The 18,312-nt window shown below is 33.6% G+C and overlaps 2 protein-coding genes across 4 annotated transcripts; one reads left to right on the forward strand and one right to left on the reverse strand.

Moving 5' to 3' along the window:
- Positions 1-5,473: 5,473 nt before the first annotated feature.
- On the forward strand, positions 5,474-10,890 carry LOC118052886 (transcriptional adapter ADA2b). 3 transcript variants are annotated; one of them, XM_035063973.2, is made up of 14 exons: positions 5,474-5,878; positions 5,957-6,052; positions 6,351-6,406; positions 6,877-7,055; positions 7,420-7,485; positions 7,592-7,717; positions 7,804-7,879; positions 8,266-8,329; positions 8,414-8,469; positions 8,571-8,684; positions 8,956-9,178; positions 9,476-9,686; positions 9,898-10,164; positions 10,411-10,890. In XM_035063973.2, exons 2-14 carry the CDS (start codon positions 6,000-6,002, stop codon positions 10,600-10,602), a joined length of 1,683 nt encoding a protein of 560 aa, XP_034919864.1. In that variant the 5' UTR covers positions 5,474-5,878; positions 5,957-5,999; the 3' UTR covers positions 10,603-10,890. The 3 variants fall into 3 exon arrangements, with proteins under 3 accessions (XP_034919864.1, XP_034919863.1, XP_034919862.1); XM_035063972.2 differs by having other exon boundaries at positions 5,968-6,052; XM_035063971.2 differs by having other exon boundaries at positions 5,474-6,052.
- Positions 10,891-11,294: 404 nt separating this feature from the next.
- On the reverse strand, positions 11,295-16,802 carry LOC118052887 (uncharacterized). Its single transcript, XM_035063974.2, has 7 exons — positions 16,464-16,802; positions 15,948-16,309; positions 14,232-14,326; positions 14,030-14,146; positions 13,047-13,865; positions 12,495-12,711; positions 11,295-12,346 (listed from the first exon to the last, which is right to left on the reverse strand). The coding sequence occupies exons 2-7, from the start codon at positions 16,249-16,251 to the stop codon at positions 11,835-11,837; spliced, it is 2,064 nt and encodes a 687-aa protein (XP_034919865.1). The 5' UTR covers positions 16,252-16,309; positions 16,464-16,802; the 3' UTR covers positions 11,295-11,834.
- Between the last annotated feature and the right edge of the window lie 1,510 nt (positions 16,803-18,312).

The raw sequence follows: 18,312 nt of genomic DNA on the forward strand, positions 1-18,312 counted from the left end.
TTTGTTTTTTTAGAGAAATATGTATGTCTATTATTGAGCCTTTCTAATTTGATGTTTTTTTTTTTTTCCTTTTTTAAAGTTTTTTTCTTGTAGTTATGTTCTTCAATTATTTTTTTTTCGATCTCTATGTTCTTTTGTATTTGTGATTGAAGGGTTCTCTTATAGGTTTTTTCTTTTTAAATTTTTATGATCCTATTGGGAAAGCAATTTATGTTCTTTTGACATATGATTTATCGATTCAGCTTTTGGTTGCTCTTTAATTATGCTTATTCCTTTCCTGCAAGATTGGTATCGGGTGAAGTTTTTTTCTACATGCCTATGATTTATTGATTCACTCTAAGGCATCCAATTCCTTGCCTGCTACTCGTTCCATTTTTTCCTTCTATTTTTTTTTTCTTTTTACTTTGTTTTCTTTTTACTTAAGTTTGTGTTTTACGAAAATGCAATTGATAATTGTGTTGTTAGTTTTAGATAGGCCTTGCAATCTGTATGCTAATGCTATCTCATACATGCCCTATATAGAAACATAGTGTCAATGATGCACATATCCTTTTCATTACAAGATGACAACTTTGGTCACGTTTGTCTTTGCGGTTGGATCATGCTTTTGCAATTTTTTTGAAATTTTTTTAGGTTTAAATTATTTTTTTTGTGTTTCTTTTTATTATTTTGATGTGTTAATATTAAAAATAAAATTTTAAAAATAAAAAAAAATATTTTTGATATCTTTCCTAGTGAAAAATACTTTGGAAAACAATCTTTAACACATCTCAAACATGTTCTTTCATTTCATCACAAAGTTGCTACATATTCCTCTCATGTATGACCCATTCTATGATTCATCAAAACCTCAACTTCCTTGCTAGCTTTTTTCCATTTCCTTATAATATTTCAATTCACCATCATGAAGCAAATCCAACTTTGTCACTATAACCAACATTGGTGGAAGCTTTAGAGTGGTTAGTAGTAATGCTTTTGGACCTATGGAGCATGTAATTGGATGGTTTTTAGTGCTACAACACTACTAATAAGGAAAGCAAATGACATGAAAATGTTTTCCATTTCATGTGTTCATAATGGATTGTATGGTAATTCAAAAAAATATTTACTCAGCAATTGTTTCAATGCGAACCCATGTGCATAGCCACATAACCACTTATCCTCAATGATCTATCCTTAATGGTTCAATGTCATCCAACCCGACTCGAACTGGTACTTGATGAACTAAATTTTCGCTTGTGTTATCCCCAACTATATATACTTGGCTAAAAGCAACGTAGCTTGTGATACTTTGATCAGATAATTCGCACCAGGCAATGGCTTGAAGCCAAATAAATACAACATAAGCATCCTCACTTGGAGCCAGGAGCTTATGCTCAGGGGCATGACGAAGATAATATGAAACACAGATGGTTTAAGTCGAGCGTACGATCCTTATATAGTAGTGTTAGTATATGTATGTATTAGGATGTCTAATATAGTAACCACCACCATGAAAATAAAGGTCTATAAGAAGCCTGTCCTTGTTTTGGACATTGTGTGGTCCTCTTAAATGTATATTCGGATAGTAAAGCCATATAAATACAAAAAAATAATAACTAAATATGTGATGTTTTGTATTAAAAAGATAGAAAAATGCAACAAAGCCCTTGGAGGCTTAAAGAGTAAGTATAATTAAATTAGGGGTATTGTAGTAATTGAATAAAGAGATGATAAATATAAATAGAAAAAAAAAAAAACAAAGAGAGATCTGAAATTAAGAGTGAAAAATTGACGGGAGAAGAGAAGAAAAGGGGAAGAAGAAGAAAAGAAAAGAAGGAAATTAAAAGGAAAATATAAAGGAGTTGAAGAAAATAAGTTTAAAGGTAAGATTTAGGTTTATAAATCTATAAATGTGTTCTTTAAACTTTAAATTTTGATTTTGATGAATGTTAGGGTTTTGATTGTGTTTAGGGTTTATTGATGAATTAATTTGAATGTTATATGGTTGATTATTGTGGGTAATTGATTGTTAAGTTGAATATGAGAGATTGTAGGTAAAGATGATGAGTTGAGTTATGATTTGTGTAAATAGTGATTTTTGAGTTAGAAATTTGGAAAGAAAAGTAGTTTTTCTGTTGAAATTCTAGGTTGGAGGTTGAAGATGACAAATTTTCGGTTTGGTCCCTCAAATTGCAAAAATTACAGTTTAGTCCCTCAAACTTTGGAAAATTACAAATTGGTCCATGGAGCATATTCAGAGATTCTGAACAGAATAAAATATGAATTATGGGTAGAATTCCAGTAGAGTTATGAATTTTAAACACTTTCAATTTGGTCCTCCAATTTGACAAAAATTACAATTTGGCCCTGAAAATTTGGTAAAATTACAAAATGGTCCCTATAGCATAATTAGATTTTATGGACAGAAATGAGGATGAATTATGGACATAATTCCACTATATTCATGAATTTATGATATTTTTAGTTTGGTCCTCCAATTAGACAAAAATTACAATTTGGCCCTAAAAATATGATAAATTCCAGATTAGTCCCTAGCTGGAATATTAGATTTTTCAGATTGGTTTGATGAAGAAATAAGGTTTATTTAGTGAATTATTATCAAGTCTTATTAATTGTTTTATTATGGATTAGATTTTGGGAAAACCATTAATTTTTTGGTTTTTAGGAAAATAACTAGTTTAGTTTAAAAACATATAGGGTTATGGAATAGACCCTTAGTTAAGTGTATTAAATAGGTTATATGTTCTTTTGAGTCGTTCTTAAATATATCTCCTTTGTATTTAGATAATCTTGATATTCTACCAGCAGGACGTCAGTAGGATTTTCTTCAGTGTTTGCTTTTGAGTCAGGTGAGTGGATAATTTTCTATATGCATGAAAAATATTATAAATATTTGATTTGTTAATATGAATTAGATCATGTTTCTTGATAATATATATATTGATTATTATCTTTGTTATAATAAAGCATGATCAATTATTGAATCTGAATTCTTGATATGAATCAATATATACTTTGAATTGACTTCTGAATTGAAAGCTCCTCATTTGATTGATGTCATGAGTTGAGCCTTGAGATATGAATATGTGTGTTTGATTATGATTATGAACCTATGGTATGCAGTCAGAATACCTATGCTAACAGGGTAATGTTAGTCTTTGTGCACATCGTATCTGAACCCTAGTTGGTCAGGGGAGTTACCAACTTGTGTGGACTGATCATCCCACAATACGGAGCCTCATGCTAATTGCATTTTAATTTTCTGATGAGCTTTACCTTATGGTATTCTTATTATGGCCTATTTGATAAACCTTCCTATAAGAACCTAAAGAGACACACACACACACACACACACACACACATATATATATATATATATATATATATATATTATATATATTTTCCTCATCGTAGTATTACCTCATGTGTGTGTATTGAACGTTATCTACTCACTGAGTTGTTGAACTCACCCTCTCATTATTTATCTTTTCAGGCTTATAGCTTGATAGTGAGTTACTTTTGTTGAACCTTCCGAACCTGCTTTTTGGTTGTAATTTATACCTTCCTTTTATGTCTAGTTAGTGCTCTAAAACTATGAAATTATATTAACTCTTGTATTAAGACAATGAAATTATATTATGAAGTTAGTTTGTTGTTAATGTTGTGTTGATCTCTAATTGAGTTATTTAAAGGATAAGATTGTAATAAGTTTGGGTTCGCATAGATATGGAACTTTGAAGGGAAACCTTGCCTATGTGCCAGTCATGGATCCGGAAATCGGGTTGTGACAAAATACTAAACTGAAAACATTATGAGATGGATGTGAATCAAGACATTTAATTTCGTAATATAGATCATGTATCTAGTTGTATTTAGTGTTTTTGTTTATTAGAATCAAATTTTCATTTAATCAATTGATAATAGAAATAAATACATATAAAAATGATCAAAGAAAAACAAATATTATTCAAGGTTACGTATATTAGAAAAAATGTTATCAATTTATGTGAAAAACCAAGTAAAAACTAAATGCTATTTAACCGAAGATAAAGTTAAAAAGTTCAGAGATGGATATGAATGTAGATATTTAATATCAAAATATGGGTTATAGTCTTGATTGTTTCTAATGGCTTTATTTCTTGGAGTCAATGTTTTATTTAACAAAACGATCATATAAAAAGACACCCAGGAAAACAATTGCATAAAATTAAAGAAAAACATTCATGTGCTACCACGTAGAAAGAATGTCTTCTAATATATATAAAAAAATTTTGAAATCTTATTTATAAATTAAGTAAAAATTAAATCATATTATATTAAAAACATCATAAGAAATTGTTAAAAAAATTATCAAAATTGAAAACATAGCCAATAAAAAAATAAAATAAAAAACCAACATCAAAGGATGAAAATTGAAGAAGAAGAACAAAATGAAAAAAAAAATAAAAAATCATGGCACACATGCTTGACTTGGGTGACTCAACACTCTTTAGCTTAGAAAAAGCCTAGACATGTCAACTTTTAAGCTTTGGCCTTTGTGCCTGGGTTGTGTTTTAATTTTTTTTCTTTAAGAGATAGTGCACCTATCATCCACCTCTTAATAATAATAATAAAAAAAAAGGTGACCGGTCACTTGTCGGACCAATTTTAGGTGATCAAAGACTAAAAATTCAAACCAACCATGAGTTTTGTTTTGCCAAAAAATAAACCCAAAATACTTAGAAAAACACCTTATACAAATTAACAAATCCATTTATGATCTCAAACAACCCAAAAATAATTCGAAAATCTAAAATCAACTTGAAATAATAAATTTTTTGAGCTCAAATCTATCATCACAGACGATGGAAAAGACATAACATATAACACCTAAGTAAACCTTTTCTTATTAAATGAAATAGACCGACATCAAAATTAATCATTTTATGATAGAAGATTGTGTCACTCGAAGCTCTCTCTACAGCCAAAATTTGACCACTTAAATTAAGTTTTGTACAATAATTAAAATTTTAAAATATCAAGAGTTGAAAATATATTAATTTAAAATTAAAAGGATTGAAGTAAACTTTCACTTGAATTTTGAAAATGCCACCCATTGTATTCTTTTTCTTTTTTTTTTTTAGTTTAGTCTTATTTCTTTAACTTTTCTCTTTCTTAACAATTTAACATAGAACGTATTTGAAATTGTAAGTAAAGATTGCTTTTAAAAAAAAATTCACTTAAAATATATCAAATTAATATTTGATTTATTTATAACATCAACATATCAAAACAATTTAAAAACATAAAAAAAATTAATTTTTGAAAATATAATTAAACCACAAAAACAAATACCTTGAATTTCTATCAATTTACTCCTATAAAAGCAAAATAGAAATTATAATATAATTATAACATAATTATAATATAATAGTTTTTTTCAGACCAAGTAGACCCCACCTTGGAAAAGGCATGGGGAAAAAAACACACAGCACACATTATTTTCTCTCTCGACCGGCAACTTAATTTTCTCGCGAAACAAACAGACCTGTTATAGTTGCTAGTATTGCAAATATATAGCAATAAAACCTCAGAACTGATAGTAGACCTCACTTACAACACTCAGAGATTATTCCAAGCTGTTTTTCTTACATACATGGCAAGGACTATCCAGATTTTACCAAACTATACAACGCCCACAATTTTAAAATCATCATCAGAACAATCTCTATCCAAAATCCTCAAGAAAATGCAAAAAATCTGAAAAAGTTTAGATTTTGACACCAACCCATTTGTGTTATCTCAATTTTGATTCTAACCCATTATTTCCCATTCGTAAATTATCCTTACATGTTTGATTTTCATTGCTAATTTTGGATGTTCAACCTTTTTTGAGGTGTGCACTGTTAGGGTTTTTCTGGGTCTATCAATACCAGGTTTTTGGTTGGTCTATCTTATTTGTTTTATATACCAAAACATATACAGGTACTCGTGAGCTTACTCGATTACAGAAACAAATGGGTCGTTCTCGAGGGAATTTTCACTCTAATGATGAAGACCCTACTCAGAGGTTTGTGTTTTTTGAAGTTGTTTGCTTTCTTGGTTTCTGATTCAGTTTGTAGATTGTTTTATTTTCTGTTTTTGTTGGTGTTACTTTTGCGTGTTTTGTAATGTTAATTAGTAAGATGGAAAATGGAAATGAATTTGAAGTGTCATTTGATAGAATTTAGTAATGTAGAATTCGTCTCTGCATAATTGAAGGTGGTTAATGTAGATTGTCTCTCATTACTTTTGTTTATGTGATTACTGAGTATCAATTTTGGCTATATGAGTGTAGTATATCCTGAATTTCGTTGTTGGCATTGCAGATCAAGAAGGAAGAAGAATGCGGCAAGTGGAGATAATTCCGAATCTTTATTGGCTGGTAATTTTCCATCCTTGTGGGAAATTAAAAATGATTAGTTTTTTAGATTTGAACTTTCACAGCAATTTTTTTCATGATTACCTGCTGCACAGTGTAATAGAACATCATCTTAAAGAATTGTTTCATCTAAAGCATTAATTACTTCATGAGCAGTTCGTAGAATAGAAAATACAAGTTAGAGTCCTATTCTGAACATGAAATCTACCAGTGTCTTGTAGTTGTTATCTAATAGGGGGTTTAAAAACTGTAATTGACAGAGACTTCTAGATAGTTAAGGTGGTACTGATTACAGAATAATATTTCAAAGATGTCACGAAAATTGATGCTGCTGTTATTACTCAAATTCTTTGTTCTTCTAAGTACCATCATGCATATGATCTCTATGCATCCTAAGGATGATTGATTTTGTTTTCCTCCTCATCTTGATGACCTTTTTCTTTGTTTTCTTCTTAACTTTTTAATGTGCCCAGGCCAAGGAAGTGGTGATGGGAAAAGGGCATTATACCATTGCAATTATTGCAATAAAGATATAACAGGGAAGACCCGTATCAAATGCGCTATGTGCCCTGATTTTGACCTATGCTTAGAGTGCTTCTCTGTAGGGGCTGAGGTTACACCTCATAAAAGCAATCACCCTTACAGGGTTATGGTCAGTGCTTCTCCTTCTAACAACTTGCCAACTTGTTATTTTGCGTGCTTCTGTTCATTATTCCTTTTTAATCTGGCATTGAGCTTGTCCCTGTATCAGCATGGGAACCTTACTGGTTTGTTTGATGAGATATTTAGGAAATTTTGGCTTTCCTGTTGCATCTCTATTTAGTATTTAGTAACTGTACTATACTTGAACTGTTCTTTCTCATGTTAGCATATGCTCACTTATTTATTGCATTTGTTTCTTCATGGTTTAATTAGTTGGAATACCTATAAGTCTCAATTCTTATGTGGGCATAGCGTTCAATCTATAACATTAGAAAGCTGGCAAGATGATTTTTTATGCATTTTCATTTCTACAGGATAATTTATCTTTCCCGCTTATTTGCCCTGACTGGAATGCAGATGAAGAAATACTGCTTCTAGAGGTGTTTGGTTTAACTTTCTTTTTTTCAATTTCTTAGAAGTTTTTTTTTTTAGTTTGGGATTTTAATGTTCATTGCAAGGTAATTCTGATATGCTGTTGATCTTTAGGGAATTGAAATGTATGGATTGGGGAACTGGGCAGAAATTGCTGAGCACGTGGGAACAAAGAGTAAAGACACATGTATTGACCACTATAATAGTGTTTACATGCAATCCCAGTACTTCCCTCTCCCGGTATGATATAGAAAAACTCTTCTCTTTTCAAGCTGTTTCTGATTTAAGTAGAAGAAGATAAAATTGAACATTTTTCTTCTTTTCAGGACATGTCGCTTGTTGTTGGGAAAAATAGAAAGGAACTTCTTGCTATGGCCAAGGGATATAGTGAGGACAAAAAAGGTTTGTGTTAATGCATGCTTACCATTATATATCTCAACCAATAGTTGTTTTTGTATTTTTCTTCTACTTCTGCTTCCTTGGTGGAACTTTATTTTAGTTTGTTCTTTGGCTTGAGGCTAATATTTTGATCCCCAGTACTGGTTAGAATTTTTCCTTGTAACTGTGGTTCCTGATATACATTGTGCATGGTGCTCTAGTGTGCCTTAGTTTCAACTTGCTATTTCCTAGCATAAAAGCAATGGATTTTCTACTGAAGTAGGAAGCAAAACCTACTTCAGTGGTGAACAAGCCACTCGTGGTTGTGTTACTTACTGTTGCTATACAAATTCTTGAAACTATGACCTTTTGAAAAGAAATTTTGATCACAAATTATGTATGATTTATAGGTGCTGCTATGCTTGGGGATCTTACTTTGAAGGAAGAATCTCCATTTTCTCCTTCAAGAGTGAAGTACGGTTTCCATTCTTCTCTCTTAATAATTTATATCTGATCACCTATTAAACATGCCTTTACCAATTTCCTTGATTAACTTAGAGTCGAAGAAATGCATAAAGGAGGTTCCTCTGGCCGATTATCAACATTAAATTCGGGTGAGTTTGAATAATATCTCAAATAACTAGATGTTTCATGAAGATGAATTGAAATAATGTCATTTCTGCAACGAATGAATCCTTTTTTTTTTAACCTTCAGAGGTAGAACCTGCTGGCCGTCCTACTACCACAAACTCTGCAGCAACAGCTGCTAATAAGAAGGCATCTAGCATTGCTCGGGTTAAAGATGGACCTAGTGTTGTTAAAGTGGAAGGTTTGATACATGACTTTTCTTATCCAAATTGCTTTTAGTAGGTGATTGTTGTTGCTGTTGTCATTGTCCTCTAGATGCTTGATTGTTTTGAAAATAATCTCTTTCATCTGATATAATTGAAATTGATGTGATTTGGATGTTGTTGCTCATTGAAATTTGTTGCTTCCCCGCTTCTAATTTGTAGGATAGTACTATGTTATTGTCTGCTTACTCGATGTGTGAACAATTCTATGGAGGATCAGTTAGTCATCATGGTTTTTGTTGGTGGCAGATCCTCAGGTGGACCGAAATGCTAAGGGGAAGAAACCGAATTCCTCTGGGAGTGAGGGTCCATCTTTAATGGAGTTGAGCGGTTATAACCCCAAGAGGCAGGAGTTTGATCCCGAATATGATAATGATGCTGAGCAGTTGCTAGCTGAGATGGAATTTAAAGAAACTGACACTGAGGAAGAGCGGGAGCTGAAATTGCGAGTGCTGCATATATATTCAAAGCGGTAGGTAGTAAATGAATTGGCAATGTTTGTTAGTCTGAACGAACTTTGCTACATCATGCTTGTTCACATGGGAGGATTAGGGAGTTATATATATAGGCATTAAGGTAAAAGGTGCATAAACTAAAGGGGATTGAAAATGAAATCACAGAGCAAACATATTTGACCTACAATTCTAATGCTGAATTTTTGTTTTGAATGTTAAAAGATATACTGCCAAGTTGCTTGCTTATACCAAATATATCTGTCATTCTGTTTAATTTCATCTCACAATAATATAACCTTGCTGGATATTGACAGGCTTGATGAGAGAAAGCGCAGAAAAGATTTCATACTAGAAAGAAATCTGCTGCAACCAAGTCCTCTTGAAAAGGACTTGACTCCAGAAGAGAGGGCATTATGTCGGCGTTATGACCCTTTCATGCGTTTTCATTCCAAGGAAGAGCATGAGGAATTGCTTCAGGTTGTTGTCGAAGAGCATCGGATGCTGAAAAGGATCGAAGAGCTGAAGGTTTTTGATTTATTCTGAAAATGCACCTTTATACTTACTTGATTCACTTTTCCCTTGAAATAAATAACACTGGCTGCTATGTCCTGTATAAACAGGATTTGGCGGGCACTGATTTGAACAGAAAAATTGCCACTCACACTGAAGAACATGGACTTCTGTTTGTGAATGATTAATATGCTTAATTGTAACTCATGTTGCTGTAACTATGCAGGAAGCTCAAGCAGCTGGTTGCCGCACAGCAGCTGAGGCAGACAGGTACCTTGAGCAGAAGAGGAAAAAAGAAGCCGAGGAAAATTCCAGTAGACTGAAAGACAATGCTCTGGTTGGTCCTAGCAATCATGGTGCTCCCAATGCATTTATTCCTTCAGAGTCTGTTAGGAAGGATTCGAGTACTAGACCTGTAGGACAGGGCTCTGCTAGCTACGCCAATGGTTTGGACACAACAGGCTTTTATGAAACGCAGCTACTATCTGAAACTGTAAGTATCAAATCCCTGGTTGGTAGTTTTTCTTCATTAACATTTGTAAACAATGCCCGATCTGGTTAGTTGTTGTTGTGGACCAACAACAAACATCTTATTGCTGAGCATTCATCATTCCTTTAGTTAAATGGCAAAAGAATTGTCCAACGATGTCATGCACTGCCCTTGAGGCTTCATTGTGAATTCCCAAGTATAATGTCTTTTGGATTGCCATTGAGGTTGCTAACTTTAATGCGTCGGCAGGAAAAACGGCTATGCCGTGAGATTCACCTACCACCTCCTGTCTACCTCAAGATGCAAGAGGTCATGACCAAGGAGATCTTCAGCGGTAACATCGCTAAGAAATTGGATGCTCACCCCTTGTTCAAGATTGAAGCAAGCAAAGTTGATAGGGTGTATGATATGCTTGTGAAGAAGGGGATTGCTCAACCTTGATGCTCATTAATGCTTGTCCTCAATTTTCTTTAATTATGTTGTGTTCATTTTCTTTTAAAGAAATAAAAATATGCTTTACCTTAGCCTTTCTAAACTTGCATCAAGTTCGCCAGTGCACATGTACCATGTAGACTAGCGTACCAATTCATGGAATTCATGCCATTCTGGAAGGCAAAACCATACCCCCATCATGCTTGATTCCATGATAGTCATTTGCTAACTTGCTCTATCAATTGTATAAAAATATTGATTCCCCCTCAGTTATGGGGTAAAGATTTCATTTCAAAAGTTTTACAGCACATCATGGTCAAAGAGCCAAAATATAGGGTAAGATTTTCTTGAAAATGGAGGAAATAGAGATTACGAATGTTACTACGTTATCATCATGTTCTCACTTGCCAAACCGACAAAATTAACCTTGCATCACATAAAATGAAGGATTAAACAAGCACACGACAATAATTAGGGAAAAGAACAAATCAACATTAGGGCATTTTTTCACATCCAAGCAGCGCTGAGAAGGTTATGGAGTAACCCAATTAGGCCTATCCAAGCAGTGCTGGAAAGCCAATCTCTCGTTCAACATAGGCTAGAGAGCTAACTGGACATGAAAATCTGGAATGGGTTTTTGGGTATCATAAACAAAATAAATGAAGCAAATGCCTAGACAAAAACATATGAAGAAAGGCAGGTGAAATAACAACTACATTTCTATTTCTTTTCCAAACAAAAACAACCTTGTAACCTTCACAGCTAAACCTTAAAAACTACACTGTAAAACACAAGCCTATTTGACTAAAATGCAGTTCATAAAGTTGCAAACACATACTGTAATATAAGCCTATATGACACGAGCAATTCTCAAGTTGCACATACATCACCAGCATTCACTGCATGGTGCAAACCGACACTTAAAGCTATCTTAAGATTGAACTGAAACAAACTCATAAACTACTATGATTGAACTGAGCTACTGTCTAGCTTGACTTGATTCCATCAAAGTTCTAAACCCAACATCTTCTGACACTAAGTTGATTTCAGTAAAAGTTGGTACTCATATTACTATATACCTGCCAACTCTCTAGAAGTTGGAGAAAACTTGCAGGTCATCTGACTCTTGTAGCTGTGACAACCCTTTCTCTATCTTTATACACAGGAAGCCATCTAACCCACCTTCACAGTTAAAACTTCACTCTAGCTATGTCATCTATTAATGGAACTTGGGTGATCGTTTATAAAGTTTTTGCCGCTTCACTTATCTTGTTAACAGATTTAAGTTCTTCGTCCAAAAGAAACTGTGTGTTATTGCCAGAGCTATCTTCACCACCATTGTCAACATAAGCAGTGGTAGCAACATTTTTCGCTTTCTCCTCATGATGAAAATCACCACCAACATCATCATCATCATCAACAGCTCCATGTGTTTTTATTTCATCCTTCTCATTTACACCATGCCTCTGTCTCGAATAGACCTTCTTAACATTTTTGAGATCACCAGACACAACTGAACCAGGTAAGGGTTCATCTTCTTCAATAGCTTCAAGTCTGGAAGTTTTGACAAATTTGTGCTCCAGTGATGCAGCAGTATCACACCCTCGTGCCTCAAGCTTGATGATAGAAATGGCATCTGCAGATAGATGATGGAGTATATCGGGCTTTGCCATTACATCAACCCATCTGTTATCAACCCAATCTCGGGAACTCCTCACATTCTTCCTTGGGACAGTCAGGAACTTGCCTTCACCTAAAAGCATCATTAACCATGGTTACTAACAAACATAATTAAAATAGAACTGCAAATGCATGAGCGAGTGCATCTCATGCCAGATGATGAATATGATTAAAAAATAAGAAGGAAGAAATATATCCAATATTGCCATACAGTACCATACCAGGAAGGTAAACTTGCAGGCAATCACTCCCAGAGATGTCAACTCCCGATACAACACCCTCCCACCATCCATCACTCCACCATGCATCAACTGGGGCTCCAACCTCAAAAATATGGTCAGTAGAATGATTTTGAGGATGTGGCCGGATTGTCTTGCGACCTAAACATCTCATGCCAAGTTTATCAGGAGCAGCCACTCTGGAAGCAGGGACCCATTCCTAAGACACAATAAAAATTCCAAAAATTAAGTCCATTTAAGGTTAGCTTCAAAGAGAATGAAAAATGTTATGATTTTTATGACCAAGTAATGCACTCCAATATGACAATACTAAAGAATCAAAATATTTTTCGATGATCACTCCGAGGCACGGGTCTAATAGAAAGTTCTGATAATTTGGGGAGGGAGGTTCAAATTTCAAACATACAACCTCTTCTTTCGAGTAAGAGGTGTAGAATTAGGCAATGCGATGATCCTACCAAATGTTTTTGCCTGCCACCATCAAAATTTACTGATTGTCAGTATCAAATAGGAGATACAAGAGAATTTGCATACCTCTAGATTTCCAGATCCCTCCACATACTGGACATCTTCATATTGAATTTTCAGATGCTTCTGAGAGGACTGCAACACCTTACATCTAAACCAGCAGCCTCGAATCCCACTATCTTGGCAGAGCATCTCTATCTTTTCATTCACTTTGAAAGGAGCAGAACATTTGGACTGGGGTATAACAAACTCAATTCCCATGGAAACCTTTGATAACCGTAGCTTCAGTTTCGGGTATCCTGATTTACATTTTGCTATCTGGTTTCCACAGGCCCAATTTCTGAGACCTGATCCACTCTCAAGTCTGTCTTGCTCCTTGGATGTTCTACTTCTCTTGCTACCTACACTGGTAGGGTTACCACGGGTCAATTCCTCCTCGTCTTCCTTGTACAGATTATCATACCTAACCTTTTTCTTAGGGACAATAGATCCATCCAAAGTAGAGAGGATTGCTTGATTGAAGTATCCATGCAATTTAGTAAGAGCAAACGGCTTGATCTTGTTGTCTTTAAACTGCCTAAAGCACATGTGGACACCAGATGTTGATGTATGTGAAACGCCAGCCATACATTTATCATAATGTCGGGGTGTCAAGACTGTTGCTGGGCAATCAATATACTCTGCACTGATCACTTGGACATTAGGTGTGATGAAAACTTCTTGGGGGTGTGGATTCAGTTGAGGAATTACACCCTTGACTTCCAGGTTATGGTGAAACCACCGCACCTTTACCTTCTTCTGCCCCTTTTTGTCTTCATACATATCTTCCAGGTATCCAAGGTAGCGGCCTTTTTCTTCAGCCATTATAAATACGAAGGAATGGACCTAACCATCAAGTTTTGTTTAAAAAATGTTACTACCACTACCACTAATAATAATAATAATTTATGAGGACAAATGTGCAGAAAGATGAAGAAAAGTAACACCACTCAACAAAGATAAGTTTGCAACTAGAAAAAGAAATAACTAGCCAATGGGTAAACACTTACAGTTATGGTACTCCCATTTCTGAAAAAGGCTGGGTAGTGCTTGAGTTCTTTAGCACATATCCATGCCGCACCAAACCACTTAATGTGTGAATTCTGAACCTTCAATTTGCTTCGAGCCTGAATTCAAAGCGACGGAGTCAACAACCACAAAGAAAGTTAAAAAATCTAAAAACTATGCATATCAACTACAATAAGTGGTTACCATCCAAACTGGCAAATAGGTTTTTGAAGCATTGAATCCAGTCACTGATACTCCAAAAGATCCTGAACCTTGAGCTGAGCCATTTATCTGTGCATCTGCCATAAGAGATTTTAGCATTTCTCATAAATTTCCGATCCAACAGTTGAAAGTGAACACCACTGCTGATTAAATTGATAAAACTTTTCGAGCCCTTTGAAATTAAAAGAATTAGATATATGCAAGAAAATGCACCAAGAGGACCATATGTAGATGGAGAGCTTAAAAGTGAGAATGGTAATTAGTGCTCTGGACATCAAAACTAGTGAACAAAAGACAGGCATGAATTAAGCAAACTCAAGGACCAGAGAATTATATCCTTCAATCCAGAAAACAGCATTATTTTACAAATATCATATACAGTGTGTGAGGGGCTGCCTATGCTTATGTGATTTCCACATATTTGCCTTTACCCATTTCATGGATACACACAATTACTAGACGAAGCAACACAGAATCACACACTCATGCCCATAATTATGGCATCTAATTTTTCTTATAACATCTCATTATTTACTCAAGGATGTATGTGCATTCAGTGAAAAAAACATAATTACAGGAAAATAAACAATCTTAACATAAGCTATCATGAATACTTCTGAAGCATAAAACAATAATTTCACCCGAGAAGCCTTCCATTAGTTTTTGAATTCACCCTGATGTGAAATCAATCGAGACAGATAAGAGGAGAAAGAAAAAGAACGAGAAGCCTGATGTGATGGAGAATGAGATTATAAGAGGAGCTTATGAAAACAAACACATGAAGACACGTGAAAGACAACCTCTGCATATATGGAAAGATGCTGTGTTATAATTCAGCTTTCCATAACAAAAAGGTAATAAGATGCGAGTTTCCTTGTCATGCCAAATACATTAAATTCATAAGACTGGAAGTAGGGTGCTGGCAATCTAAGTTTCATAACATAACTAATTTTAAATTGAATGGTTCAGATTCCATAAGTCATTGCTCACAAACCATTTGATTGTAATTATATTGAAAGTTTCATAAAGTAGTGGAGTACTGCTTTTTATGAGAGTAACCCATTAGCTTCATGACAAATCGAGCTATTTTGTTTTTTGACTATGCGAGTGAGTTCACGCACACATAAAGCTAGATGTCTTAGCACATGTGTAACACAATCCAGAAAAAAAAATGGATGCGCAATTAAAAGAAGGGCATGATATCCACCCTGGTATGAAGGCAGAGAATGGACATTTATGGCCTAAGATATTGGCTCCACCAATAGATAAACTAAGCACATGGTTCCTATGCTCCAGTAGGATATAAAATGCAAAATTGGTTTACATCACAGGGTACTTCCAAATGACTAACAAAAATCTCAACATAATTAGTTTTCCACCTTGAGAAATTGAGTTGCAATATGTGCAATTTAAATCTCAAAAAATGGCAATGCTTGACCAACTCCGACAAAATAAATAAGGCTAGGACAGATGTAAAGCAGATGTAAAGATGAAATTCAAATCATGCCGGTGTCATTAGTAAAGCAGAACATCACATGCAGTCTATTCCCAAAGCTATACTCGACCCTCAAAACTAGATTGGCAAGGCAATGCTTTTAATGTAATTACAAATACAACTACAAAATAAGAACTGTAATCCCTCAATATCATTCCATATAAACCTACAAAATCATAACCAGTAACACGTAGAGTACGTACTTGAAACATGTAGAGGGGATCCTTCATTTGACACCATTGATGTCAACCAGTCCACAACTTCTCGCCGGGCTCTCCATTTCGTAGATGCATTGATGGACTCATTGGACCCATAGGCTTCCAAAAACTCGTCAGAAACTACATATGTCATGTGCCTTATACTCCTCTCCGTCCCTATAACAGCAAGAACTAAACCCCCAAAGGTATCCTTCAAGTGATAATGAACCACACGGCTACCACGTTCATGGCATATAATGTGCTCCTCCCAAGCCACAAAAACATCATCACTAACAGACATAATGACCATAAATAGCCCCCAAAAGAGCTCAAAATCTCAACTTCATGGTTTCTATCAACATTTTTACCTGAAATTCACCAACTCAAGCGATAAATCTTTGATACTAACTAAACCAACACAGTTCAAAAAACCCTAATGGCCACCCAAAAAACTTAAAAAACCAGTTAAAGACAATAAACATAAACACAAAATAATCCAAACCCATTTGAGAAAAAACTCACCTTTGCTTAAAAATCTCCCACAAGACTCAAACTTTATCCAAACTATCCTCTCTATCAAGCACACAAACAGCAGCCAGCAAATGGGTTGCAAGCAAAACAGCTTAAAAGAGACTAAAAAGAGAAGATTTGAGTTTTAAATCCTAAACCCAGGTCAAAAAACAAAGAGGGCCGGTCTCACTCAGCTTGAGAAGCTACAAAGAGCTTAGGGTCAGGGGCACCAATGCAGCCAAAAAAGGAAGTGATGAGTTCAAGATTGCTATGCAAAGATTAAAAAAAACGGATAAAAGACGAGACTTGAGAGTGCAAACAAAATTGATGAAAAAATAAAAGAATAAGAGACAAGTGTAATATGTCGTTGTAATTGGAAGGAAAAAAAAAAAGTCAAACAATTTTTATTTAAACCCGAGGAAATCCCCTTTAAAAAGTAAATTATAATGTAATCCCTGTTGTTTAATGATTTTATAATTTAGTCCTTTTATTTTGAAAATTATATGTTAGTTCATTGGCCAAAGTTGACTCTTAATTTTATTTTATTTTAATAATTTATCCCTTTTTAAATGCATTTTAAATTGATTAGTAAAAACAATTAAATTATCATGAAAAACAATGCAATGACCGTGTAAGAAAATATAAAGATATAGAGATTTAATATTGAGCTTCCAAAACCAAAGGGATAAATAATAATTCACTTTTATATATATATATATATATATATATAAAGTAATTTAGACCTCTCAAATTCCCTTATTGGTTTTGATTACTATAATTAATTAAGATATGCCCTTTCCTTTAGCTAGGCTGGGAGAGATGGGGGGGAATTCAGATTTCGGTAATGTTATTAGCTACCGATGATTGACACGATGAACTTCAATTAATTCAAGGTAATAATTTTTTTTTTTTTAAATAATATATTTGAATTAAAAAAAATAAAGAGATTTGACCTTATTAATATGATTATGGATTAAATCGTCGATAAATTAAATTAACTTTAATTTGATTTAAAAAAAATTAGAGAATAAGTCAGTTAAGTCTCGCGTTAATTCAACTAGGCTGTGTTGAATAAAGGTCACTTTTCATTGAAGAAACATTCATCAAATTTCAGCACCTTAATTAGAAATTGAAATTTCCAGAATAGTAACTGTAATAATCTAATATCGTTAACATTAGATAACTTGCACGTGCTTCACCATGGGTTAGATTAATTTTTTTGAATTGTGAAAAAAAAAAATACTTAAGCTTTGTAAGTATATTTTAAAAAAAGAAAAAAAATGATGAATTGATATCATAGAAAGAAAATTGAAAAAAAAAATAATTGTTAATCCCCAATAATCAAAACATGAAATCAGGAAAAAATTATCAACACATCCGGGTTATGAAATTAAAAAAAAATTAATATCTAAAGATAAAATTAAAAACAAATGAAAATTTGTTAAAAAAGTGAAGAATAAAAATTAAAAATCAAAACATTAAAAACTAAAATCTCCAATATTAAATTAAATGGTAAAATTAAAAATTCCTGAGGCCACAACTTCACAAAAATAATCCAAAACAAAGATAAAAACAAAAAGAGTAAAGGAAACAATTTGACAAAAAAAAATAACAATTGAATAAAAATCAAAATACATTATTTTAAAACTATATGCGACTCGATAAGTTAACTTGTGACTTAAAGGACATGGGGCTTTAAGATGGCCAAATTTTCAAAAGAAATTACAACAAGGCACGAAAAACACTTGATGCTTATATTTAATTCAAAAGTACAAATCCTCATAAAAAACTAAAATAGACAAAGCCTGAAAAAAAAAAATTTAGACAACATGTGTTTTTTTTTTTCAAACAAACTGAAAAT

This window comes from Populus alba, chromosome 6 (assembly GCF_005239225.2).
Source record: "Populus alba chromosome 6, ASM523922v2, whole genome shotgun sequence".
Taxonomy (NCBI): domain Eukaryota; kingdom Viridiplantae; phylum Streptophyta; class Magnoliopsida; order Malpighiales; family Salicaceae; genus Populus; species Populus alba.